Below are 16650 nucleotides of genomic sequence, written 5' to 3'. Positions count from 1 at the left end.
TAAACTAGCAGCCGTCCAGGCTGTGTTTATGACAGTGAATTCTGATGTGTGACCAGGTACCTATGTATTTGTACCAGTTTGTTTTTAAGCAGGAATTAGGATTCTGCCAATGAATAAAAACACAACTCTTCCTTTGTTAAAGCCAAACATTCCATATATTTTTGATTGGCTTTGCTACTGACATGCTGTATATTTAGGCAAGACGCTTCTTCTGTCTGCCTTAGTTTCCTCTTCTATAAAATAAGTATATGGGGAACGGGGGAAGTGAGGCATGGGTAGTAAACCAGTTGGATATCATTGAGTAATATGAACAAAGAACAGTTAACAATAAGTACATGGACACAGACAGCAATCCAAATGAGTGGTGTTGGTTTATTTGGTTCTGGTGGGAAGAGAGAAGGGAGACATACCATGCATGGTATGTTATGTTCCTCTTGTTCTGGAGGCAGAGAACTGGGGAAGAGAGTTCTTCCCTCCCACCTTTTTATGAGCTATTCTGTATTTCTAACACTGTCCTCAGTTTCCGGGGGAAACTAAACAGAAAACTTCCGGGTATTTTGGCACATCACATTCTGCTCTCTGCCTTCCAACCATGAACAGTACTTAAGTACATGGTCATCAGTCATCACATGGCTTGCCTCGTAAGCTTAAGTTCCCATGGTCAAGTCCTGCTCTTAGACCATAGACCACATTTCAAAGCACGAAATGGCAGATTTTTGTTATGGAGCAACTTATTCCCTTAAATGGAAACGGTTCGTCCAGTCTATGAATTAAGTGAATGCTTGTGTTGCTTTTCAAGTGCAGGTTCAAACTCTGAGTTTTCCTGTGGATCTTGAGGGAGACTGATGCTCTCAGTTGTGCATTTCTAACACCATAGCCCTGTTTTCTAGATTAACAGATGGTTCTCTTATAGAAACAGGGATGTGATTGTTCCCTTTCTTTAAAACTCAAGGAAATGCAATTTACTTCTCTCTGCAGTTCCAAGCTGAATTATAATGTTTATTTCCTGAATACATTCTGTAATAGAGATGACACTTACTACACACTGTCCTGACACTTGTTTTCCTCCGTCAGTCAGCTTTTACTACAGAACTGACTAGAATGTCTGGATATAGTTTTGTAAGGCAAAAAGCGCTTTGCAAACAGGAGTGAAATAGCTTATACTTCCAAACAAATGGAAACGACTGCTCTCATTCCATGTTCTACCCTACTTTCTCTCCATTCCACCAGTTGTGCTAAAGCAATATGTGCACAAATAATGAGTCGTGATGACATAAGCCCAACTTTGACTATTTTTTAAATTTCTGCAATATGAAAATAGTTTTATGGGGATATAAATGGACCCTAAATATTGAGAATCCAAGCACAACAGCTGCATGCCAAGTTGAAAGTTAAACCGCTGGTATAAACGTTGAATATCGCTAGGTAAATCACTTGGCCTCTGTTTGAATACACTCTGTGATCCATTTGTTGATTTGAATGTTTCACTGATTGGAAATTTGAAAGGAGCAAGTAGAAGGAGCATTCTCATTTAAAACTGAACATACAGCGCATTCCGTTGACTGATCTTTTCCAGGGTAAAGGCTTAGCCCTAAAGCCAGTCCCAGCTGAGCAAAACTCTTGAGAAATCTCATTCGTACTCAGCAATTCACATTACTTTGGGAAGTAATTCACAAGTTACTTCCTTTTGAAGCAGTAAGGACTATCCTTTTTAAATGCTGTGCTGGAAAGGGATGAGATCTGAAGGGAAATGGAGCCAGTAAAAAATTTTAGTTCACGTTTTCAATTTCTGAAAACTTAAGACAGGTTCTGTAAAAATTGAATCACCATGTATTTAAAAAAACTTGAGAGAGAAATTTGTAAGATTTGCAAAACCAAACCATTCTCTTCTGTTCAACTCGCTCATAATAAAAAGTAAATCAGAATTTAAAATGCTTTTTTGTTTGAACAAATACTGTGAGTTAGGTAGATGACACTTGATTTAAAACCTGTTTGCTTAATAATCCATCTTGTTTACGTAAAAGAAAAGGAATACTTTTTAGCACAGTGGTTTCTTGTATTATGAAATTTGAATGACTAAACTTCCTCATGCACGTGGCAAAAGACTACTCCTCCCAGGACAGCAGCTGCCTCTCTTTGTTTCAACATCTGAACCGTTGTAAAGATACAAAAATACCTCTGTGACTGATCTGCTTTGAAAAAAGAAAAAGAATACCTGTACCTACTAAAGCTTTGGAACATTTTCCTTGCATCCAGTGGGTAACAATTTTATTGAGGGAGGTAAGATGTAGTTACTTAATTGTATTTAAATTTTGATACATTACTGGTAAAAAAAGAATAGTAATAGGGGTGTAGCTGTGTTAGTCTAGTCTAACTAAAACAAAAAACAGAACTGTGTAGCACTTTAAAGACTAACAAGATGGTGTATTAGATGATGAGCTTTTGTGGGCCAGACCCACTTCCTCAGATCAAATTGTGGAAGAAAATAGTTATGACCATATATAACAAAGGGATACAATTTAAAAAAAAGCAAACCCACATAAAAAGGGCAAATCAAATTTCAGAATGGAGGGGGCAAGGTAAATGTCTGTGAGCTAATGATATTAGAGGTGATAACTGGGGAAGCTATCTTTGTAATAGGTAAGATAACTAGTGTCTTTAAGACCTGGTGTAAAGTGTCAAATTTAAGCATGAATGACAGTTCAGAGGTTTCTCTTTCAAGTCTGGTGTTAAAATGTCTTTGAAGCAGTATGCAGGTAATCAAGTCGTTGAAACAATGTCCTTTCTGGTTGAAATGGCAAGAAACTGTTTTTTCTTTGTGATACTGTCTGATATCCGTTTTGTGTGCATTGATTCTTTGGCGAAGTGTCTGAGACGTTCGTCCAATGTACAAAACAGACGGACACTGTCGGCACATGATGACAAATTATATTTCTGGATGAGCAGGAATGTGTTCTTGATCATATAACTGAATTGGTTAGGTCCAATAATGGTTTCAGCAGAATAAATATGTGGACAAAGCTAGCAACAGGGTTTGTTGCAAGGAAAAGTTCCAGGGTTGGTATTAGTGTGGTATGTCCTGTGGTTGTTGGTAAGAATCATCTTGAGCTTAGACAAAATACAGGACTATGTAGCACTTTAAAGACTAACAAGATGGTTTATTAGATGATGAGCTTTCGTGGGCCAGACCCACTTCCTCTGATCAAATAGTGGAAGAAAATAGTCACAAGCATATATGCCAAAAGATACAATTAAAAAAAAATGAACACATATGAAAAGGACAAATCACATTTCAGAACAGAAGGGGATGTGGGGGGGGAGAAGGGGGAAGGAAGGTGAATGTCTGTGAGTTAATGATATTAGAGGTGGGGAAAGATAGATGTCTGTGAGCTAATGGTATTAGAGGTGATAATTGGGGAAGCTATCCTTGAGCTTAGGTGATTGTCTTAACAAAGACACTAATTATCTTACCCATTACAAAGATAGCTTCCCCAATTATCACCTCTAATATCATTAGCTCACAGACATTTACCTCCCCCCCCCCACCCTCCCCTTCTGAAATTTGATTTGCCCTTTTCATATGTTTGCTTTTTTTTTTTTTTAATTGTATCCCTTTGGTATATATGGTCATGCCTATTTTCTTCCACAATTTGATCTGAGGAAGTGGGTCTGGCCCACGAAAGCTCATCACCTAATAAACCATCTTGTTAGTCTTTAAAGTGCTACATAGTCCTGGTTTTTGTTTCTGGTAAAAAAGAAATGGGTCACATTTATTCTAAGAAACCTGGACAGTAAAATTTTCTTTTCAATTAATCAGTGTTTTCAGATCTTTGGGCATTTTCATGCGTTCTGAAATTTCAAAGGAATACTTTTTCCTCTGCCTTTGTTGATTGTGTGAAGACTAACGCAAACAATAGAAGACTAACTGATTAGACAGAGGAAACATTAAGTGCTGTCAAATGCATGACAAAAACTAAGAAGAAAAAAATATATATTTTTCCTAACCTCTGAGTTGTATTCAGTGCAGCTGCAAAGTTGATACAAATTTTCATGCAGAAGCGTGTGTTATAAGATAGCTGTTTCCCTTTATTGAAACAGGATTTACTTTAGTTAGCATCTTTTAGCTATAAATACTGTTCATGTTAAGCATGGAAAAATATACTGAGTATGGCCTGCGTCCTTAGGAGCTCATAACGCTTCACTGCTGTTGCTTGCGGCTTCGATTCCTCACAAGAGCCTGCCAGCATATAGGCCACACACTGAGTGTCTATGTAGCCCAGTGTTTCCCAAATGGTGTTCTGTGGAGCCCTGGGCTTCTGCAAAGTGTGGGCCACTGACTACGACTATACGAGCAAAGTCAGGCAAAGTTGAAGCTTCAGCTGTCAAACTAGTTGCTTGTGTGGGAGTGTGCAGGCAGAGCTCTCGCGAATACTTCAGTATATTTGTGTGATTGCTTGTTTTAAAAATGTAACTGACAAATACATTGACTGATAAATTAATCTACATCTACAATATATAGTACTTAGGTCGATAATATGATAAGTTAATAGTCTCTACACCTAGAATTTTAATTGATACCAAAGTTCCCCATCAATCATTGGCTAAAAGAAGAAACTTTAAAGAAAAATGCAAGTAATTCAAGCATTTGTTTATTTTCCTTACTTATTTGTGGTCTACTTTTTCAGCTGCATATATAAGACTTATTTAGGGATTCTGTAAAATTCTTTCAAGTTTAAAAGGGTTCCGTGGCCAAATAAGTAAATCGATAAAATTAATATTTGGAAACACTGGTGTAAAGCCATTATACTAGTCCAGTAGTTTTGACCGCAACAACTTGACAGCAGCTACAATCCATGCTCTTGTCTAGCAGCCTTAGTTACTTTTTTTTTTTTCAGGGTGATGACAAATTCTCAGTCCCAGATTTTCCTTCAACCTGTGTCCTGTACTAGCTATCCCTTTCCGCGACTGTCTAGTCCTGTGCTGTCTGTTGCTCCTCTCTGGAGTTACCCAAACAATTCACAACACTGAATTAATTTTGATTGAAGACCAAAACCAGTTTAACTACCAATTTTAAGTGAGTTACAAGTTATGCTCTGCACTCTGCCCCAGCTTGCTGCCAGTGTTATTGGAGCTGATTCTTCACCCTCATGTTTGCTATACCTCATGTAGACACTGAAATGTAGATAATATTTAAACTCACAAGGATAGTGTGGGGCTTAATCGATCATGCATGTTGAGTTCTTTGGAGTCTCAAGAGAAGTACAAATTAGAGTGGACCTAGAGTGCGGGGCTGTTTAAACCCAGATTCTTAGTTTCCAATGTAAACATACAGGTTGGATGGCCCTAGTCTAGCACTGTTGGGACCTGATGGGTCCTGAGAGAGGGAATTTGCCAGACCGGAGGGGGTCCCTACAACCAGCCTCCCAGCCTGCCGCCCCTGCTATCATCAGCCTTGCCAAGGTTCCATGGCCACTCCTGCCCCACCCAGCTAGGGGTCCTTTGAGCTGGGACTCCTGTTAGCCCTGCTTCTGCTCACCAGGCTGGGGCTCCTCTGGGGACTAGTATGTGGCCCTCTGCTGCTGGGACTTGTGGCCATCTCCTGCTCCCAGGCACCAGGAATCTTTGGTTCACCAACATCTGTGTTACCAGCCCGGAGAGTCCTGGATTTAGGAGGTTCAAACTGTATTCATTATAATAATAACCTACACGCTCCTGGTCTCCATGAATCAGACTTTGGAATACATTGAGACAATCTAAAGAACTTAGAAATCAGAGACTTGGACCAGACCGAAGAGTTTTCTGAACAGTCCATATGTATTTTTTTGTCCTTAGTTACCAGAAGAAAGAATGGGAAGTTGGGGCTCAAAAAGCAATGAGCAAGCAGGTAACTACATCTTGAGGGGTGGGCCGAATGAACCAAACTCGGTTCTCAGTTACACTGGTCTAGCGCGGTCCTAAGATTCTGGCAGAGCTGCATTAGTGTAACCAATGATAATATGGGGCCCACTAGACTCATCTCCCCTTTGTGAGGCATTTTTAGTCGCCATTGGGCAGCAGCAATAAAGTTGCTGTGTACATCTCCTAGCATGCGTTACCATAGCCCTGCTCTCCTCCACGGCCATTTCATTCTAATTCCAATTAAGGAACTTTTAACATCTTTTTAAGAACATTTTCTCACTCTCCCGCATTCATAGTTCCCTAGTGGGTCATGGGCCTCTGAGCAGAACAGATCCCAAGACTGAAAACACTGTGACAGAAGGAAAACTTATTTTAAGAAAGAACACGTATTAATACTTTTTGTATTCACTTCTAGCACCATCGCCACCACCCATCATGACCAGTCCCAGCACCACTGCCAGCACCAGTCCCAGCACCACTGCCAGCACAAGTCCCAGCACAACTAATATAGCCATGATCACAGAAGATAAACACATATTTGATAAGTAAATAACTATATTTTGAGGCTTAATTATCATGGTGACATGAGATGATTCACAGGCTGGAAGAGGAGGAGTTGTAGGCAATGAATTTAATGTCTCTTGATTGTAAAGCCCTGCTCAGAATTAGCTACAGAGTCTGTGTATTTAGATACCTTTTGTTTGAATATCAGCCCTTAATACAATTCTAATAGCAACCACGTAACCAATAAGTTATAAAGAGTTTAGAATTAAGTGCTGCATCAGATTCCAAGAGAAGTGTACATTCAGTGCCACATTTTAATTTAAATGAGAAACTATATATGTTGATAGGCTGATGGGATGTGCCCAGTAGTGATGTTCAAGCTATTTAGTTTTTCAAAGTTTCATGGAAATGAAAATGTTCAGCCAAATTCTACTTTCATTGACACAGTTGTAAATCAGGAATAACTCCAGTGCCTACAGCAGAATAAGTCCTGATTTACACTGGAGCAAGTGAGAGTGAAATCTTGTCATTTATAAAGGTATAGTGAGCAGAAATATACCTCATGGCTCCTCGTAAAAGAGAGAAACTGTGAATAAAAACATCCATTGTTGTCTTCTCCCCCGGAGATATTCTCTACCCACAAAAGATGCAAGTTGCAACCTGCAATACATTTCTTACATCATCGGAATAGAATAATCTGCCTTCACCAAATTAATCCCTTCAGTAAATATCCCTATGGGCAGGTGATTGTATATATTTGAGTTTAAATCTGAACTGAGAGAATATGTTTTAAGGGTTTTCCCTCACAGGTTTGCCTTTGTTGTCAGGTTTTATGGGGGTGGGGGGTTCCCTGAAATACACCGTTTTTATGTCTTTGAAACTCAGGCTCCATAATAGTTGTGAAAAGCCAAAATGTTTTAAAACACTTCATCCTGTTCCCCTTCAAGACATCAACTTCCATGGTCTCCAGTACAGTGCTTTCCAATTGCTAGGTCAGGCTCATCCCTGGTGTAAGCAGGTGCAATTCCACTGCAGTCTGTGAAGTTATAGCAGGGCTGAATCTGGGGTGTTTAGATCAAGTCTTTTACCATTACTTAGAATTAATTAAGTTGCTGTTCTTGTTACCAATATGTATTCCTGTGAACTATAGCCCATAGGACTAACCTGCTTGCTTACCTATAAATCATAGAATACTAGAACTGGAAGAGACATTGAGAGGATATCAGGTCCAGTCCCCTGCTCCCATGGCAGAACCAAGCACCATCTATCATCCTTGACAGGCATTTATCTAACCTACTCTTAAATATCTCCAGAGATGGAGATTCCACAACCTCCCTAGGCAATTTATTCCAGTGTTTAACCACCCTGACAGGTAGAAAGTTTTCCCTAATGTCCAACCTAAACCTCCCTTGCTGCAACTTAAGACCATTGCTTCTTGTCCTATCATCAGAGGTTAAGGAGAATAATTTTTCTGCCTCCTCCTTGTAACATCCTTTTAGGTACTTGCAAGCTGCTATCATATCCCCTCTCTCAGTCTTCTCTTTTCCAGACTGAAGCAATCAGTTCTTTCAGTCTTTCCTCATAGGTCATGTTTTCTAGACTTTTAATCAGTTTTGTTGTTGTTCTCCAGATCTTCTCCAATTTGTCCACATCTTTTCTGAAATGTGGTGCCCAGGACTGGATACAGTACTACAGCTAAGGCCTAATCAGCACTGAGTAGAGTGGAAGAATTACTCCTCGTTTCTCGCTTACAGCACTCGTGTTAATGCAATGCAGAATCATGTTTGCTTTTTTGCAACAGCATCACACTGTTGACTCACATATAATTTGTGTTCCACTCTGACTCCTAGATTCCTTTCTGCAGTACTCTTTTCTAGGCAGTCACTTCTCGTTTTGAATATGTGAAACTGGCTGTTCCTCTTTAAGTGGCATAATGTCTATTCATGACTATTGAACTTTACCCTATTTACCTCAGACCATTTCTCCAGTTTATCCAGATCATTTTGAATTATGACCCTATCCTCCAAAGTACTCACAACCCCTCTCAGACTTTATAAGCATGTTCTCTCAGCCATTATCTAAGTTGTTGATGAAGATTAATTAAACAGAACCAGTCCCAAAACTGATCCCTGTAGAATCCCACTTGTTATGCGCTTCCAGCATGACTGTGAACCATTGCTAGCTACTCTCTGAGCATGGTTATCCCACTAGTTATGCACTAGGGATGTTAAAAAGCGAATAATTGGGTAACCATGTAACTGTGTAATGCGCCTAATGCCCCCCCCCCCCCCCCCCCACTCTGCTGCCTCAGTACCAGAGACAGCAGCACAGGGCTGCAGCTGGCTCCCTGGGAGTGGGGCGGAAGCCTTCATGTAACCGTTCATGGTAACTGATAAGACCAGGTTACCATATAAGTGGTTATACTATTACATCCCCATTATGCACCCATCCAGAGGTGAAAATAAGGGGGTATGCCCCTCCAGCAAGAGCCAGCTGGGGTGCTATTTAAAGAGCCGGGGAGCTATTTACAGAGGGTCTGTCTCACTGCTACTGTTTTCCCTTTAGCAGTGCCCCCACACAGACAGCCTTTAACCCCCTTGTGGCCAGATAAGGCCCGTCCCATGCTCTCCTCCCCAGGGGACACCAGCTAGGTAGGATGTGAGGCTGACAAATCCATCTGATCCTATGTTTCCCCCGTCTGACCTCCATGTTTCCCTTCCCTAACCTAAGTCCACAACTGTTCTCCCTTCCCTTCTGTCTCCTCCCCATTTATCCTCCTTCCCTCACTGCAGCCTTAACCCCTCCCATACATGTTCCTCTGTTCCCTAACTTCCACTTCACTCCCAGCAAGTGTTTGCATGTGCCATTTTTATTTTATTTTCAAAAATGGTTGTAGGGCTTTCTGAATATTCTGCTGTACGCAGATTACATTTCTCCCCAATACAAAACCCCTTTTGCACAGGCAGGCAGTAAGAACTTGCCTTTTTATTTCAGGTTTCTCCTCCCAGTCAGGCTTGATTCCATAGTGCCTGGATGATGCTCAGGTTGAATAGACATAAGACGCCTGCCCTGAGCCTCTCCATACCCACGCACACTCCAATAGGAATAAAACTGCATTAATTAACAGAAAATCAGAGATATTGCTTTAATTACATCTATTTTACATTCACAATATTTTACTTTACAAATCCCCTTCACGTTTCAGTTTTTACTTCTTTGACTTCTTGTCAAGTGTCGTAAGTTCATTTCTGGTCTGATGTGATGTCACCGTACTGTCTGGGCCTCACTCAGATAGATGGTAAAAGTGGCTCTCCTTGCGGAAGTGAAGCAGTTTTATGTTCAGTGTTTAAACAGAGATTGGGACAACCTCCCTCAACCTTTTTAGGTGAGTCTGTCATGTTAGGTGCGTAATTTGCAGTAGAAAGTAAGTGGGGGAAAAAGCCTCCTAAGAATATTCATGCCCCTCCCAAAGGGGGGACGGGTTGCGATAGGACAGTAAGAAATTTAAGTTATTTTCACCCCTGCACCCACTTTATATTAGGTTGTATTTCCCTAATTTATTGATAGGAAGGTCATGACCTTCCTATCTCAAATGCTTACTCAAGTCTAGGTATACCACGTCTACTGCTTGCCCCCTATCTGTAAGGCTTGTTATTCTATCAAAGAACACTGTCAGATTGACATGGTTTGACATGATTTGTTCTGTACAAATCCATACTGGCTGTTATTTATCACCTTATTTTCTTCCAAATGGATATTTGCAAATGGATTCCTTAGTTATTTGCTCCAGTATCTTCTCTGGCACAGAAGTTAAACTGACTAGCTTGTAGTTTTCTGGTTTGTCCTTATTTCCCTTTTATGGATGGGCACTATATTAGCCTTCCAGTTTTCTGGACTTCCATGACTTTTCAAAGATGATAGCTAATGGCTCAGATACCTTCTCAGTCTGCTCCTTGTGTTATCTAGAATGCATTTCATGAGGCCCTGGTGACATGAAGAAGTCTAACTTTTCAAAGTAATTTTTAATTTGTTCTTTTCCTATTTTAACTTCTGAATTAATTTACCTCCTTTTTCTCCAGCATTTGCTAGTGTAGGCATCCCAGCCTTCTTGGTGAAAACTGACTCAAAGAAGTTGTTAAGCAACTCTGACATTTTCACATTTTCTGCTGTTGTTTTTCCTCTTCATTGAGCAATGGACCTATCCTGTCCTTCCTCTTCCTTCTCATATATTTGTAGATTTTTTTTTTTGGCTACTCTTTATGTCTCCAGCTAGTTTGAGCTTGTATTGTGCCTTCACTTTCCTAATTTTGCCCCTACATACTTATGTCATTTTGTTTATATTCATCCTTTCTATTTTGACTTAGATTCTACTTTTTATAGGTCTCTTTTTTGATGTTTAGATCATTCAAGATCTCCTGGTTAAGCCAAGGTGGTCTCTTGTCATACTTCCTGTCTTTTCTACACAGTAGAATAATTTAGTCTTGTGCCCTTAATAATGCCCCTTTGAAAAACTGCCAAATGTCTTCATTTGTTTTTACTTCTTAATCTTGTTTCCTATGGGACCGTACCTACCAGTTACCTGAGTTTATTAAGGTTTGCCTTCTTGAAATCCATCGTCTTTAGTTTGCTGTTATTCCTTCTACCATTCCTTAGAATCATGAATATAGATTCTAGAGAAAATATAGATAGTTTTCGTATTTCCTTATGGCCTTGTTTATATGTTTATTGTAATAGGTTACAATACGTTTTATCTTGAAGTAGCTTGGCTGTAACACAAGGGACTTACAAGTCACCTCCTATATGTTGTGCTAAGCCAAAGTTAGCATATATATATATATATATATATCTGGGGCCTTCCTAGGGTATGTCTACACTACAAAGTTAATTCAAACTAACGGACGTTAGTTCGAATTAACTTTGATAGGCACTACACTAGCGCTCCGCTAGTTCGAACTTAATTTGAACTAGCAGAGCGCTTAGTTCGAACTAGGTAAACCTCATTCCACGAGGACTAAGCCTAGTTCGAATTTACTAGTTCGAATTAAGGGCTATGTAGCCCCTTAATTCAAACTAGTGGGAGGCTAGCCCTCCCCAGCTTTCCCTGGTGGCCACTCTGGCCAACACCAGGGAAACTCTATTGCCCCCCTCCCGGCCCCGGAGCCCTTAAAGGAGCACGGGCTGGCTATGGTGCCCGTGCCAGGTGCAAGCCTGCCAGCACCCAGCCAGCAGACCCTGCACCTGGCACGGCTCGAGCCAGCCACCCGATGCCCCCCAGCCCTCCCCCTCTTCCCGGGACCAGCCTGGAGGCTCCCGGGAGCTTGCCCGGGACCGCAAGAGGCGGGCACCCGCCTGGTCAAGTCCAGACATCGTGTACCTCGTCCACAACCTCCGCACTAGGCTCAGGAAAGCGGCCGTCTAGGGCAGGAGAGCTGCCAGCCTGGCCACCCAGGAGCAGGTTTGCATGAAAATCAAGGTGGTCCACTGAGACCCCCGACCCTGAGCCCTGAGCTTAGAATGGCCGTACTGGGTCAGACCAAAGGTCCATCTAGCCCAGTAGCCTCTCTGTCGACAGCGGCCAACACTAGGGACCCTGGAGGGGATGGACCAAAACAATGACCAAGCGATTTGTCTCGTGCCATCCATCTCCAGCCTTCCACAAACAGAGGCCAGAGACACCATTTCTACCCCCTGGCTAATAGCACTCCATGGACCCAGCCTCCATGAATTTATCTCACTTCTCTTTAAACTCTGTTCTAGTTCTAGCCTTCACAGCCTCCTGCAGCAAGGAGTTCCACAGGTTGACTATTTGCTTTGTGGAGAAGAACTTTCTGTTATTAGTTTGAAGCCTGCTACCCACTCCTTTCCTTTGGTGTCCTCTAGTCCTTCTATTATGGGAACTAATGAAGAACTTTTCTGTATGAACCCTCTCCACCTCATTTATGCTTTTATAGACCTCTATCATATCCCCCCTCCGTCTCCTCTTTTCTAAGCTGAAAAGTCCCAGTCTCTTTAGCCTCTCTTCATATGGGACCTGTTCCAAACCCCTCATCATTGTAGTTGCCCTCTCCTCTCCCACCCTCCTTTTCCCAGTCTCCCCCAGTTTTGCTCAATAAAGAGAGATTCTATTTTTGAACACAATTGTCCTTTATTTTGTACATCAGGAAGGGGGGCTAGGGAGGGGTAAGTGGAAAGAGGTGAGGGAGGACTGGGGTACGATCCCCCGATGGGGAGGACTGGGCTGGCTCTACGGGCTTCTGGGGGTGGAACCTCTCCTGCAGCCCCCCAATTGCCCCCTCTCCCCAGATGGCAGCCTGCGGCAAGTGCAGCCGGTCTGATGGACGAGTGCAGTGATGTGCCCGTGTGGGTACTCCGGGCAATCCAAGCCAGGACTGCTTTGCAAGCAGGGCACCCCTGAGAACTGTCTGTCCGGGGTGGGGGTCGGGTCCCTTTAAGCACAGCCCTCGGCTAGCCTGAGACAGCAGCTCCACGCTCTAAGTCCTCATCTGATGCCCTGCCGGCACTGCTTCCAGCCATCCTTAACCCCGGTTCAGGGTCCACTCTGTGTGGACATGCTAGTTCGAATTAGCAAAACGCTAATTCGAACTAGTTTTTTAGTCTGGATGCGTTAGTTTGAATTAGTTTAGTTCGAATTAACTAATTCGAACTAAGTTAGTTCGAATTAGTGCTGTAGTGTAGACATACCCCTAGATAGTAAAGTTAGCTCGTATATTTTCGGGTCCTTTTCTTAGATAGATGTTGATGAGCTAAAAGATAGGGTCCACATATGACATGTTTAAGCAGACTGGGATTTTCCTAAGTTCATACACTTCTAAACTTAATAGATACACCACAACTTGGAAAAATCGGAAAAACGACAGAAGTAATAAATGTGAGAACTGACCACAAAAGGGTCATGGTAGCAAACTGATGAATGTGATATTAAGATGAGATCAATGGTTTGCTGTCATGGGACAAGAACCTACCAACCCTCAATGTGATAACTGGGAATTCCTAAGTAATCTGTAAAATTAATACACAATCTAAACATTGGGCAACGGAACATGAGGGTCCATATCACAGCTTACATCACCTGTGATAATGGTTTGTAATGCTAGTAACAATGACACACTAGTTGAAATCATCTCATCATATCACACGGGGTTTTGTTTAGAGTCTTTCTTCTTCCCTCATGATTGGAATTTTGGCCCATTAAATAGCAGCCCACTGGAGACTTGTGATTTTGGTGTCCAGTAACATCAGTCTCAATTAATTCAATTGAAGTGCACCTGCTATTCTTGAAGTCTTGGTAACGGTAGCGTGGGACTCAGCAGAAATTCACGAGATGCTGAGATAATCCTGGCCCCTGTGGTAGCCAAGACAGACAGCTGGACAGAAGGACCTGTTTGTTTCTGACATGCTTCATTCTGTGCACTGACAGCCCAAAGTTCATCTACATCCTGGTGGCCTGTATTCTTGCTGTCCTGCTGACCATGCTGGTGTTTACCGTCATCTACTTGATCAGGAAAAGAAAAGGTAAGGGGTGCACAATGGAGACTGATGATTCACTGCAGGATATTGGACGGCCATAGCTTGTGGCAGAAAAGAGTTGGTTCTCAAGGGGCAGGTCCTAAAAGGTAGGTAGGCACCTGATTCACATGGAGAGGAACTGGATTTAGAGGCCTAACTACCATAGGACATGGGACTGAGTGCCTCAGGTATTCCACATTCAAATGATGTTGCTAGGGGTGCAGGTTTTTCAAGGAGTGCTCACTTTTCTTTTGAAACATAATGTTGGGAATGTTACATTTACACCGCATTCAGAAGCATGGTTACACGATCTCTCCTTGAATGCCACATTAACAGCAAGGACTTTTCTTTTTTACTAATTATGTATTTGGGGAGTGTTCATCGGATTGCGCCCCCTGGCTGCATGAAACAAAAACATCATGACAACCGTGAACGTTTGTTAAAAGAGGCGTTGGGTTAGCAAATCATCAGATCTCTCTGCTGACATGGTGCTGCCGTATTGCAGAGTGAGCATCTTTATACTGCCTATGACGTGTCATTTCTAGTGACTGGATTAAATTGAGAGAAAACGGTGATTATGCAAATTTAATCAGACACACATGTCTATCAATGCTAAAAACTGGTATAGAATATATACGAGTCAAAATTATCTGTTTGTAGCAGGGCTGGGCAAGATGCGGTCCATCTAACACTTTGATCTGATCCGTGGACTCTGCATCTGGCTGCTTTCTAGTTAAACCCTGCTGCTTGTGCCACTGAATTTCCAGGCAGTGGCTCAGGGAGCAGGAGCTTATTTAAATGGCTCACGGTTGCCAGTCGCAGTGCTACCGTGGCAGGAGCCAGAGCTACGAGCCCTTTTAAATAGCTGCAGCAACCCTGGGCAATTGCCAGGCAATGCGGTAGCGACAGGACTGGGAGCTGCAAGCCCTTTGCTGTGTTTTTAATTCACAGGGGAGGCTAGAAGAGTTTGCTCCAAATTTTCCTCTGCCCTCTGCCCTTCCCCTCCCCCCATCATCTGGATCAGTTCGTCCTGGCCTTAGAATGTCCCTAGTGGGCAGGGATTTCTTCTGGAGTTTTGCTGTGACTGGCACCTATCCCTCTGTCTCCACTACAGATCACAATAGACCCCTAAAGATGTCTCAAGAGCAGCGTGTCACAGATACTGTGCATCAGGCCCCTGCTGTTAACCCTCAGGTAAAAGTCGGAACTGTTTTCTTGGTGGGTCTCATGGTACGAAAATGCTACATTATTATAAATGTGAATTTGGGACTGAAAAAAGGTTGGTTTTTTTTTCATATGAATGCAATAATTACTCAGAAGTTCCTTTTGCCTTAAATTGTAGCCAGTGCTTTCCCTTGCAAGCTAGAAACACTCCTGCTATGCCACCGAAGTTCTCATTTTCCAATCTCTGCAGCATCCTCAGTCCCTAATAGCTTGCAGGAAGGCCAGAGACTGAAAGAGGTATCTGCTCTGATTCTAATGCTGCACGCCCCCACTACCCTCAGGACTCAGTCTGTCCTCTCTGCAGTTCCTTAGCAATGGGATATCCTGCCCTGGATGATATGTGACTCCAGCTATGTTAAATAGGATGAAATTGTGTAACAGATATAAGCCCTCAAGATTCAGAGTATAAACCAGTCACTGAGAGTGCATCTACATTGCAGGGCCTAACTTGAAATAATCTACGCAAATTGAGTTACGCCAATTGCATAGCTTATTTTGAAATTTGGAGCGTCTACAAAGCACTTATTTTGAAATAGAACACTCTTCCTCCGACTTCCCTTCCTCCTCATCCAATGAGGGTTACAGGAGTCGGAGTAAGAAGGCCTCCAGCTTGACAGTATTTTGACACTGTTTTGAAATAACTGCCTGCTGTGCAGACGGGAACTAAGTTATTTCGGAATAGCGCTAGTTATTTTGAAATAGTGTTGCAGTGTAGATGTACCCTGAGAAACTAGGAAGAAGCTTTTTCCTATAGATAAGTTATTCCATAATTGTTCTTATGATTCTGATTCCTCTGAAGTCTGTAGTATCGACTAGGGTCACACGGCAAGCTCTGTGTTCCCCATGCACAGGGACGAGCTACTTGCACTAGACTACATTTGAGAGCATCCTAGAAGTGAAAAGGAAGAGTAGGAAATCCAGGCAGAACTCCCAGCAGTTCCTTACTCTCCAATAACGTTTACAGGTTTCTACGTGTCCTGAAGAGATCACCTACGCCAGTCTGATTTTCAAATAATTGGAACTGCTCTGTAGTTTGTGCTAGTTACAGTCACATGAAGACCTCTTGTGCTGCAGTTTAAATGCAGATGGAAGTTCCGTCACGAGCCCTCAGTTCTGTTTGGACTCACGTTGCCGAATGTCCCGTGTAGAACATCAACTGCCTACTGGTGCGGGCTTGAAGAAAAAACACTCGTCTTTTATGTCTCCGTTTCCTCATTCGTCAAACAACACTGCCTGTGATGCCCTTCTCGCCTTTCATTCTGCTGGGTGACCTTCAGACTGCTTCTGAAATGTCTTTGCATGTGTTGATAAGTGACACAGTAAGGGCAGGAAATAATTCTCTTATCTCTACAGATCCATCCTGTCAGATGGTCTCCATCCCTTTCTCACATGTTATTACATGTATTTACGAGAAGAGTCAATTTAATTGTACCTCGTTTTCGAATTGTCTCTTGCTTTGGTGAACTGAAATAATGATCAATACAGGTTGAATCTCTT

General features: G+C 42.2%; 1 protein-coding gene across 1 annotated transcript; it reads left to right on the top strand.

Annotated features, from left to right (window-relative positions):
* Positions 1–133: 133 nt before the first annotated feature.
* On the top strand, positions 134–16365 carry LOC102461537 (uncharacterized). Its single transcript, XM_006118768.4, has 6 exons — positions 134–2280; positions 5833–5884; positions 6314–6443; positions 13841–13935; positions 15044–15123; positions 16118–16365. The coding sequence occupies exons 2-6, from the start codon at positions 5848–5850 to the stop codon at positions 16166–16168; spliced, it is 393 nt and encodes a 130-aa protein (XP_006118830.2). The 5' UTR covers positions 134–2280; positions 5833–5847; the 3' UTR covers positions 16169–16365.
* The last annotated feature ends 285 nt before the right edge of the window (positions 16366–16650 follow it).

The sequence above is a fragment of the Pelodiscus sinensis genome, chromosome 27 (genome assembly GCF_049634645.1).
Source record: "Pelodiscus sinensis isolate JC-2024 chromosome 27, ASM4963464v1, whole genome shotgun sequence".
NCBI classification, from domain to species: Eukaryota; Metazoa; Chordata; order Testudines; family Trionychidae; genus Pelodiscus; species Pelodiscus sinensis.
Note: the sequence above shows the minus strand (reverse complement) of the source record. Positions and strands in the feature narration are given on the sequence as shown.